At 29.0% G+C, this 12,184-nt stretch overlaps 1 protein-coding gene across 1 annotated transcript in view; it reads right to left on the bottom strand.

Moving 5' to 3' along the window:
- LOC106463161 (collagen alpha-1(XI) chain-like) overlaps positions 1–12,184 on the bottom strand; it is a 70,328-nt gene that overhangs the window by 23,201 nt on the left and 34,943 nt on the right. Inside the window, exons 26-36 of the mRNA XM_022390593.1 lie at positions 11,526–11,579; positions 10,462–10,551; positions 9,375–9,428; positions 8,826–8,879; positions 8,344–8,397; positions 7,985–8,038; positions 7,510–7,563; positions 6,759–6,812; positions 4,508–4,561; positions 2,995–3,048; positions 1,830–1,883 (exon numbers count right to left, since the gene is read on the bottom strand). Of these exons, the coding sequence (XP_022246301.1) occupies positions 1,830–1,883; positions 2,995–3,048; positions 4,508–4,561; positions 6,759–6,812; positions 7,510–7,563; positions 7,985–8,038; positions 8,344–8,397; positions 8,826–8,879; positions 9,375–9,428; positions 10,462–10,551; positions 11,526–11,579 (630 nt within the window). The remainder of the gene's footprint in view (positions 1–1,829; positions 1,884–2,994; positions 3,049–4,507; positions 4,562–6,758; positions 6,813–7,509; positions 7,564–7,984; positions 8,039–8,343; positions 8,398–8,825; positions 8,880–9,374; positions 9,429–10,461; positions 10,552–11,525; positions 11,580–12,184) is intronic.

Below are 12,184 nucleotides of genomic sequence, written 5' to 3'. Positions count from 1 at the left end.
TTGTAGTAACTTACTTACATAACAACAAAATTCAGGACACGATAAACTAATGTTTAAAAAAATTGTGGTTTATAACACTTACTTTCAAAATGAAAGTTGAGTTAGGAATACTGCAATTTTTATCAGTTTGAAATTATTCTTCTTTGATAAAACAACTAACCCTAAATGATGTTTCTGAGTGAACCAATTCAGACAACTTTTATTAAACAATTAAATTGTTTGTTTAGCTGTATACACTGATAACTTAGTCCTCAACACCAACTGAACATGACCGAAAGAACTTGTTTCTTCAAAATGGCATAAGAGACTCTTTTGAATGAGCTCTTAATCTTCTTAAATCACTGATCACAGTTCTCAGACACAATGTAGGTTATGAAGAATAAGTCTTGCTACAACATTTACTGGAGATGTTTAAGCAAGTAATTAATGTGCTTACCTATGCCTTTAATGAAATGTGCAGGGGTAGGGGTCAAACTGTGCAGGCCACAACCTTTAACAGATTGCCACTGAACATGGTATTATGTATTTGATATCAAAGTTATTTGATTCAGTGACAGATCATGGATGAGGAGAGTAAATACCAGATATAAAATAAAGAGATGCTGAAAAGAACTGTAGATATGCATTTCAGATGTCCTTCAGGTTATCAGAATGCAATATACAAACTGTTTGATGGACAAAAGTATTTTTAGTTTCCACATGAATATCTCCTTGCACTCTGACTTGTCAAAATCTCAGTCACAGTAACAATTCACAGACATATCTTGAATGCAAATATTCTTGTAATGCATCTGAGTTCTGTGCATAACATACTTGTACATTTGACTATAAGTTTGCTACATTTCTTGTAGATACATGTAGTAAATTCAGAATTATAGTCAGCATTCCTTCCCCAATACAGGGTAAATTCAATGTACCAATCCCGTGCACATCAGTGAAAGACATAAATTACGGCACAAACCTTACATAAATAAGGTGTGAGATATATATTATTTTTAAGCCATTATGTCAACTTACATTTTGCTAGGATGAATAGTCATTTCTATAACTTAAATTACATTCATATACTATAAATCTAAAAAAGTAGTTTTAAGTTTGAATAAACATAACCATTTAAATACTTATAGGAAGTCATGATGAGCTTAAAGCACAAAGTATATTTTTTGTGCTATCTTAAAGTAGAATTAGTACTAGTTTAATTAAACTCTCATCACAATAAAATATGAATTAAATATAAAAATTACAGAAATCTTTCTGATTTCTAACGTATCAGACAATAAAGCCATAACAATTAACCCTAAAAATTGTTGATTTTCAGATATGAGATAATAAAACTATGAACTTTGAAACAATCTGCTGATTTTTTAAAATCTGATGGTTCTTTACCACAACTGAGAAAATACCTATCATTGAACTGTGGGTTCTCACATATAAAACATTAGATTAACAAGTAATTTCTAAAATATGTTCTATGTCCTTATTCCCATTGGATTTACTTAAGAATCAATCTGTTTCCAGACCATTATAATAAGTACCTACACATGTTCTTCAATTTGTAAAGTAAAGACTTACCCTTTAATACCATTAGCAGAAAACGTGTGAACTTTCAGATATAATAATGATAACATTTTTAGGTAAGCAATTCTAAAACAAAAGTAGTACTAATTTTGAATTTAATGATTATATAACAATTTAATTTTACAAATAAATCTACAATCCCTTTGCAACCAAGATGTGGTAGTTTGTTTTAAGATATATAAACCAAAGCATAAAATCACATTATTATTACAGAAAAAAACAAAAACAAACACATTACAACTTTAGCTTACCTGCACGCCTGGAGGCCCAGATGGCCCTGGTGGACCAACTGGTCCATCTTCTCCCTTGAAAATACCGGAAATTATAGCTGAATTACAATCGTTTTTAAGGTATTAACAAATAAAAATCAAACTCTTTTTGTTAATAATAATAATAAATTTACAACTCTATTCAGAAACAAAACTGAGAATTGGATTGATATTTAGATTTTAGTTTCCCTGCTCAAGTTTATTAACACTTTCAGTTCTGTGTACAAAACCTTGGAATTAGTTAAGTACCATTGTTTATAAGTTGCATAAACAAAATCGTATTTATTTTTCATGTTGTCTGAAATACTTTATTAAACTAAATAAAAAGACCCTCATCTTTTAGAAGTACTGCTGTTGGAGCTTTTTCAGAAAGATTCGTAATATACGCAGTACTATAAAACTATATGGAGTATATGTTAAAGTAAACTTTTATAAAAGAAATTCAGTGTACTTTGAACTGCACTCAATAAAGTAGTAATCCCAAAACACTAAACAATGTATTTTATCATATAGTTTGAGAATAACATATCAGTTAAGTTAATAATTCTTATTACATTAATGATAACAACACTAAACACAAACATTAATGCAATTATACTATTTTCCAGTATATGTAAAAACATTTAATTATATGTTGTGTAAAACAAAATTAAAATCCCAAAAAATTCAAAGAATACTCTATTTATTTAGTAGAATAAAATATATTTAGATTCTTATATGTGTCAAACATTTTCTACATATGAATTTCTCATGTTAAAAATTCCTCCAGAGTGAAATTGTGACATGTAGAATATGGATAATGGATATGTTCACAGAATATTGGTTACTTGTTACTATTCAGAGTTTATTATTATCTTTATTAAATAAACATCCATTAGAACTCACTCTAGATAAAAAGTTTTTTATAATAAGAAATATAATTACATGCTTATGTCACAATAACACTGCATCTGAGTAGGTAATAGAGATAAAAAGCAATAAAAGAATTAGCTTTAGGAGTGAAACTTTTAAATGAATTTCTGAAATATTCATTGTTTATTTTCACTTTCATTGCCACAGATTTTAATCTTTCCTTTTTCTTTTCTGTTTATAAATAATAATACATCAGCATGAGCATGCACATGAAATACTTTAATGAGTAACTAACTTTTGGTCCCCTTGGCCCTTGAGGTCCAGCCATTCCTCTCTCTCCTTCAGGACCCTAGATACAAAAAATATTATATATAATGATTAAAAAAAGTTTATACAGTTGGTAGATTTTAAGGTCGATCAATAAAACAAATGATTTAAAATGACAACTAACAACACTTACAACATTAGCATCTATAAATTGCGATTTTTCCACTAAACTTTGTTCATTATAAACTTGAGCATACTATAATGATTCAATACAAGTCTCATGAAATGTTTTACATATTAACATTATATTATATTATATCACTTTTATCACACCATCTGGGTAATTTTTGTGTACATATTAACCTCCGTGCATCTTTAGTGTAGTTACAGTTACAATTAATCTCAGTTAAAAAGAAATCACTCTTCTTAGATAATTATATAACTTATAATAACAAACATCTATTCACAAAATGTTATAAAACGTGAGCTTTTTACCTTATTTCTCCATGAATGTCTACAATTGGATTATACTAAAAACACTGAATATTATTTCATATTATATCAAAATAAAACACTAGTATCAAACATATCAAATATAATGTTAAATAAGATAGTGTTAGAATATTCCAAGCTTTAAAGTTTTTGGGTGTTTATTAGTTATTTTAAACAGACAATAAAAATAAATAGACTGATACAACTGGGAAGTTACTGTGTTATAACTAAAAAGTAAAAACATTTTAACATCATTATTAACATATATATATACAAACCTGTGATTCCTTCAGTTTAAATCTATATAAATATAATAGCACTGTCTGTTGTCTGTCCACGTAACTACTTTGCAGGGTGTGGATGGATCTTCACCAAAACTGGTATGGAGGTTCATTAGGGCCATGAATGGGTACATACAGTTTTACATTTTGCATTTTTTATGGGCATTTTTTGTGATTTTTTACCACTACTTCGTCCTCTGTAGATCGATCTTCATCAAATTTGGTATGGAAGTTCTTTGGGTCCATGGAGAGATACATATAAATTTTAAGTTTTGCAGTTTTTATAGGCATTTTTGTGTTTTCACATCTTTTACCACTATTTTGCCCCCTGTTGATGGATGTTCACCAAATTTGGCATGAAGGTTTGTTGGGTCCATGTGGATATACATGCAAATTGTGTTTTGCAGTTTTTGTGGGTGATTTTGTGTTTTTTACAATTACATATAATGGAAGTAACTTATCCTGTCCTAAGATAACCTTTCATTAATCATGAATTTACATAACTTCAATCTAGGGGACGGGTAGTCTAGCTAGTAATAAATATGTTTTAAATTAGAGCCTCAAACTTCACTTTGGTCACAAACCTGACAAAATATATATTTTGATAAACAAAGAATTTTTTTGCATAACCTGCACATATAGCACTGTTATCATGATTAATATTGTAAACGAATATCTAAATTTTTCATGTTTCATATGCACAACAAAATGTATGACAAATAATCATTAATATTTATCAAAATAAAAGACTAATTCTCCATAACTTACAGGAGGTCCTGGTTCACCTCTGATACCCTGTGAGCCAATGCCTCCTGCTGGTCCCTAAAGCATCAGAATTGTAAAGTGAATAAAACATGCTTGTTCAAAATGTACATTTAACATACTACAACAAAATTTAAGTATATAATTCAAATCTATCTCGATTGCAAGTACTTAACAATGTACAGTGGCTTAAAATATACATTCACATTCTACAAATATGAGTGCCATATAGATAATGTTTCATGACAGAATGTGGGAACTAATAACCAATAAAATGGCTTTAACCTCTCTGTGACCTTGAAGTGGCTAATGCACACTAGATTACAAACTTGATGGTTGATTACTTTTTGCAATAAAATAAAAAGATCGTCTGATGTTAGGCCTAAAAAATGTGGATCATGTTGTCCTTATGAACAATTGATATTCAAGTTCTGTCTCTACATTAACCTGCAGAACAAAAAAAAATGTCTAATTTACATTACCCATTCTTTAACCTGAACCCCCAAAAAAGTAGCTCACAATTCAAGGCAAATTGTGCTTCTAAAAATAGGGTCTTTTATTATGCATAAATTCAAAAATGCCATTTGTAAAAATAAAATTCAACAAATATTTTTAGCATGGTTGAGATACTTAATGAAAAGTTAAACAAATTACCAACAAATTTCTTTTATGCATCTTCTGCAGGAAAGCAAAATAGGTCTCCTGTAAATTTGCTTTTATTAAACTTATTTTAAGGTGATTTGTCTAATCTAAAGCACAAAATATATGTACTGACTTATAAAAAGTTATGAAAGTCTCTATGAATGTTTCTGCCCAAGTTTAATACTAATGGGTTGATTTATTTATGGACAATTTCCAACTAATGGCATCTAAAACATCCAAATAACTTTAAAACATTTCCAGTTACATTCAGATTTTGATACCTAACACGATACCTTAACAGAGATAATGGTTTGCAAGTTCTAATTTTATACCAGTTAATGCAACACGCATTAGTAAATAATACATTCCTTTATCAATTTATATTTTATACATATTGTGATCAAGATGGCCAAATAAACCAAGATGTCTCCTCACCAGTAGCCTACAATACACAGTATAAGTGAGACATTATCATACACTATTCCTATCAGTAAGCCATAATAGGAACACTATGGAGTTTTATGTTTAAAAATATTTCCACACCTACTTTGGCATTTGATCACTCCAGATTAGCCTAAAATTAATTTTAGAAGCTAAATTAACCAACTGCATGTTACAAAATATATTTAATAAAATATCTCACAAATATTTAATATATAATGTTTTTCACTTGTTTCTTTACTTTTTACTTTCAGTATTTTGCTGCACTAAGCAGTAATTTCAAGGATAAAATTAGCACCAATTTACCTGATCTCTGCAATAAGCAGAGATTCAAGGAACTAGATGCAATGATTTGTTATTGATGGAACACAAGACACAGTTGAAATTGAAATGAAACACTTTATATTACAGAAGTAAAACAAAAATGGCTGATTGTGCTCATGGAAGGATTACTGCTGGGTACTGAAGTTAAAATGTAAAATAAACAATGGAGTTAAACTGTATTTGAATACAGAAAGTAAATACCAGATTTATATATATTTAACAAAAGGTAAATAAAAATGAACTTTGTTGAAAACGGAGTTAAAACAATCAATCAGTAGATGCACATAAAAAATGGAACAATGATAGGACTTCCCAACAAGTTCTGACTCCTCAAGGCTAGAAACAAATCTGTTTGAAAACACCAAAACTGTGTTCACAATTAACCTTCTCTCTGTAACTGACCAATCAGAAAATTGTATCAGAAGATTTCAGAAGCATCTCTGTTCCATGTGGCAATTGTAGAATAATCCTACATACACATGGTAAAGTGGGATACCATAGAACAACCACATAAAATAGTAGACAGATTTCATGATAGGTCCCTACTAAAGAAAGTAACACCTAGGACTGAATTTAGCACATGACCTCAACCATATTTATGATGTTCCAAACTATAACCTAAAGATAAATTTGAAATGATGTGGATATAAATATACACTGCAGGAGGGTGAGATATATGGTATTTACTAAACTACATCTACATGATACTTAACATTTATATTAACATATGTTAGCTTTTTGTACTAAACCTAAAGTGTTTTACTCTCCAACAGTAGCCAAATTAATGCATGTAATATGTTTAATTGAAATTTGATTTAAAACTAGGAACATTTAACAAAAGTCAACCTACAGTATTTCCTTTAGTTCCTTTTAATCCCTTCTGACCAGGCATTCCCATTTCACCCTAAGCAAACAATAAAATTAAACTGTTAGTACATAAAAAAAATTCAGATTTTCCTTCTTAAAATGTTTCAATCACATCATCTTAACATACCATGTTCTCTGTATGTATATGTTGTTCATTTAATGTTTTATTTTATAAACATATACAAAATTTTACAAGTAATAGAAGATTCAAACAAACTAACATATTACAATTTAAGCATTTTAGATTCCAAAATAAATGAAAAAAGTTAAAAACACAAAGATCTTCTAAATTTAGTTAATATTATTTACACCAGACATTTTATCAATTATATCAAATACACATATAATATAAAGTGTTTTTTTTAGCTCCAGCAAAAAGCAATGATTTACAGTTTTATCTGAATTAAACAAATTCACGTGAAAATTAAATAACCTTAAGTAAATTTATCCACAAAAAATACAAACCTAGAATCCAAATAATAAACCATAAAAACTTTCAAACCAAATTTCTTGAAAAGCTAGCAACTCTTCTCTTTCTTTTTTAAGATTTTCTGTACTTTTTACAGTTTTTTGTTCCTGTCAACTTATGTTCTTCATTTTGTTTATCTTACACAAACTACTAATACAATGTTTTTTACACACCAGCAGGTTACTTTTTTTGAAATTAGAATTAAAAACAATAAAAATTAACATTGATATCAAACAATTAGAAAATATAATGGTTCCAAAGATACCTTGTCTCCATCTTCTCCTGGAGTTCCTACTGGTCCTGCTGGTCCTGGTAAACCCTAAGTTAGTAGAAACATTTTTTAACCTTAATTATATATGCATGCTATGCTTAACTTTATGTTACATATTAACCAATTTGATAGCATTTACCAATAAACGATTATAATTTTTATTGAAAATGAATCAAACAATACATGTTTAATGTATAAACTTTACACACACGGTATAAAATCTCCATCATAATTAACTAATCTGTATCTATCAATATCTTGTAAGATAAATTTCACCAAGGTTTTGTCTTTCTACTGTTACAAAGACAGATAATTATATAAACCAATTCACTATTAATTTGTAACATACTGAACTCTATGAATGAATTCCTATACTAATAAGTAATATCAAGATATTAAGGACAGTTTTATGTGATTCAGCAAAATATGTTTATATATGTATTACCATAATAAACAATTAAATTCTTACTCTGGCACCAGGTGGTCCATCTCTTCCAGAAGGACCTGGTAATCCTCCATCTCCCTATTGGCAAAAACACAAGAAATAATATGGCAACTGAATGTGACAAATACATTTTTTTTTCATATACTCATAAAAATACTCCTTCCAGTACACTGCTTTTTAAGCAAATGAAATATATAAATATATATATATATATATATAATCATTAAAAATAATTTTATAAAATACACAAAGATAGCTTCATCACAACATAGTTTTAATCAGTAAAGTAACATTTACAAAAAAAGCAATAAAGTAATAATGTAGTAATTGATTTATCCACAGATTTCATGAAAACATATTAATGGAATATTTTTGTCTCTAACCTTATCTCCTTTTGAACCAGCTGGCCCTGGTGGTCCAGGAGGTCCAAGTCGCCCCTGTGATGAACAAAACGATTACTTTCACAAAACATAAGACTATAATACAATAAAACAGGATTGTTATAGCACTTGTGACCCAATTTAGTTGTCCTGAGTGTTTTTTCAGAAAATGGAAACCATAAGTAATACTGTTTCCCAGTCTCGGTTTCTTTTGTTTTTTGTTTACTCATGCTAAACAATATAAAATCTCTCTCTTTACATTAGGATCTCAAGGTATTTAAATAAATAAGATTTTAAGTGGCAGTACTAAATTGTAATTACTAAAATTATAGCTTTTACTAAAACTGTTCCCTTTAATATATCAATAATTTCTCATCAAACCAAGCTACCAAACAGATCAGAATTAAACATTAACCCAGTAAATACAGTTTGTTTGCTACCAAGAAACTACTTGTAGAATAACAAAAATAGTTTAAAGAGTTCACCTTTTCACCTGGAGGTCCTGGATTACCTGGAAAACCCATTGAACCTTTTTCTCCCTGTTTAAGAGAAAACCCATCAATATATTGGACTTATACATATCTGACACATATTCAATAATATCAATGTCTTTACCCAGGTTTTATTTGTTTGAAAAATGTTTACTTTGCAAACTTTTTAATTTTTATCTAGTTTTATACAATACAAAAAAGTTCACAAATATTTTGTGCCTTAAACAAATATAATTACATATTATAAAGTGAGTACTATTTTTAATAATAAACTGTACACAATGTTTTTTAATTATCAAAATGTTTAACACCAAAACTATTTTTTATTTCATTTACTGACATCATGAAATGGGTAACACAAAATTAATATCTTATTAAAACTACAAATGATTTGATAATGTTGCCATCGTGCATAATTCTTGAAACTTATAGCAGACAGAAAATATCAAATTATTTCTCACATAAATGATTTGGTACCTACATACACTGAATATATATATATGCTGCTTAGTACAAAAATAAAGCAAATGAAACATCTCTTACAAAAGGTCCAGGAGGCCCAGGAGGTCCATCTTCACCTTTCAATCCAGGAATTCCCTGATGTATATGATAAAAGATTAGAATAAACATGAAACTTTAATCATATCTACTTTTCTCCTATTTTTTTCGCCTAATGACTGAAATTACCATTCTTGCAATAAGGTTTGGTACAAATGTTTTAGATATATGAGGCAGTAATACTACTGTTGTATAACAATAGGCCATACTCACCAGAAGTATCTGATTCTGTGCTAGTGCTGTAATTATTTGTTCAATACATTGTAAAATATGACCTAGGCCATACTTCTCAGAGGGGTTGTAAATAAATTACAGAGAGAAGACTAGAAAACAGATGTCATACTTCTTATACTGGGGGAGAATGAGGATTTTTTTAAAACATTTCCTTATAAAATTGAGAACTTGAAACTTACATAATATTAAAACTTGATTGATTAACTACATTTTGATGCCAAGATTGCTTGTATACATTGAAAATAAAATAGTTTAATGATATTTTGAATATAACTCACTAAAAAAGTTGTGGTGTGGCATGCATACTTTGACATACCCGTAGTGGGAGGGTTAACTGACTTTCAAAAAAGACAAATTATCAGAGCTGTATTAATAGCTGATTTAGTGACCCAAGTTTTACAACTTCTTAGAACAATATCAAACATTATTACAGTATGGAATTTATCCCATATTTGTCATCAGTTAAATATAACAGTGGTTAGAAAGTCATCATGAGTAAACAAACTGCCATGTTTTATGTCAAGTTTTGTCCTCGGGGAATGGAATTCCTAAGCATAATTTTCAGCATCTTGCAGATAGTTTACTATAAAAAATTGATAAAGTTCTAAGAGTCAAGAGTGGAACCACACATTAGCAAACTACTTTCACTGAATGTTTATAATTTTTTAGCCAACCTCTGTAGATCTATATATACACGTGTGTGTATAAATGAGTACAAATTTACAAGCACAGTACCAATTTATTTAGTTAATTTGTAACATATCTGCTTCAAATCGAAATTTTCTAAATCCAATAAAAGTAATAAGTAAGAATTAGTTTAGATAATACAAAAACTTACAGGAGGACCACTTAATCCTCGTTCTCCAGGTGCTCCAACTGCTCCAGGAGGTCCAGGAGGACCTTTGACTCCAGGACGACCTGATGGACCCTTAATGAAAGGTCAAGAAATATCCATAAATTAGTCTTTAGTATGTTTGAAATCTATAATTCTACTTAATAATAAATAATGCTAAATTTTTATATTTTTACCTAAACATTTTGTAGCTTAATTCTTTTTATATCACATAAAACCTAAAATGATTTTTTTCACATAGTTAAGTCTATTCTAAAATCAGTAGAGGATTAACACACTTAGAACTTCACAGAGCAAAATAATTAAAAAAATACTGATAATAAACAGTACAATAAGAAGATAACATTTTGTAAGCTCCTCTGACAACCTAAATCATGATTTGAAGTTCACATTTTCTTTCGTGTTTTTTTTAAAAACAATGAACTTAATATTCTAATTACTATACAAATTTGTTTTAATAAATTTAATAATTTAAATTTTCTATTACATCTCCTTTCAAATATTAAGAAAAAAAACTTTATTACAACCTTCCAAGCTATAAAGCCATGGATCTTAATTCATAAAGATAATATCCTTTTTCTGTTTTGTGTATTAAAGTCATTAAGTATCTCAGCGACAACTGTAAGGAAATGGTTAAATAGTGCATAGCTGAGTTTGTAGTGCCTACTGGTTCTCTCTTCATACATGCTTTTTTTTTATTATAAAAAGATAATAAGCTAAAGCTAAGGAAGTTTACAATGTTGGCAACATATATTCAAAAAACAAATTCAAATTATATATAAAAAAGAATTATAATTAGTTACAAACAGTTCCATATTTAAATGTTTTCCCTTTTGCACAAAAATAAGAAGAGAATTTGAGAAGAAAATGTTAAGATGTGATACTTTATGTTATAGCTTTAGCATGTTCAAGTTAACTGTATATGTATGTATATACATTAAAGAATACGTAGTTAACTGAACATGCATGATATTAATTCAAATACCCTCCATAGTAAACATAAGAAGAAAAAAAGGGGTTAGGGAATAAAAAACAAAAACTTCACTCACAGGAGGTCCTTCTTTACCAGCCTCTCCAGGAAGACCCTGTTCTCCTGGGACACCCTATTGACAAAAGTTAAAACATGGACATGTTTAGCAGATGTTATATATAAAGACAGAACATTGTAACAATGTTGAACTATAAGCAAGGAAATGCTACAATCTACAGCAAGCAAGAACATATTACACTGTATTCTTCTATTATATTCCAATTATGTTCTTCTTGGGTCATTAACCATTAGTTGGTATCAAATAACTGTTATAATTCTTCTAGGGTCATTACCCATTACTCAGGTATAAAATAACTGTTATAGTTCTTCTAGGGTCATTAACCATTACTTAGGTATCAAGTAACTGTTATAGTTATTCTAGGGTCATTAACCATTACTTAGATATCAAATAACTGTTATAGTTCTTCTAGGGTCATTAACCATTACTTGGGTATCCAGTAACTGTTATAGTTCTTCTAGAGTCATTAACCATTACTTAGATATCAAATAACTGTTATAGTTCTTCTAGGGTCATTAACCATTATTTAGGTATCCAGTAACTGTTATAGTTCTTCTAGGGTCATTAACCATTACTTAGGTATCCAGTAACTGTTATAGTTCTTCTGGGGTCATTAACCATTACTTAGGTATCCAGTAACTGTTATAGTTCTTCTGGGG

This window comes from Limulus polyphemus, unplaced genomic scaffold (assembly GCF_000517525.1).
Source record: "Limulus polyphemus unplaced genomic scaffold, Limulus_polyphemus-2.1.2 Scaffold1340, whole genome shotgun sequence".
NCBI lineage: Eukaryota > Metazoa > Arthropoda > Merostomata > Xiphosura > Limulidae > Limulus > Limulus polyphemus.
This window is presented reverse-complemented; position numbering and strand designations above follow the sequence as displayed.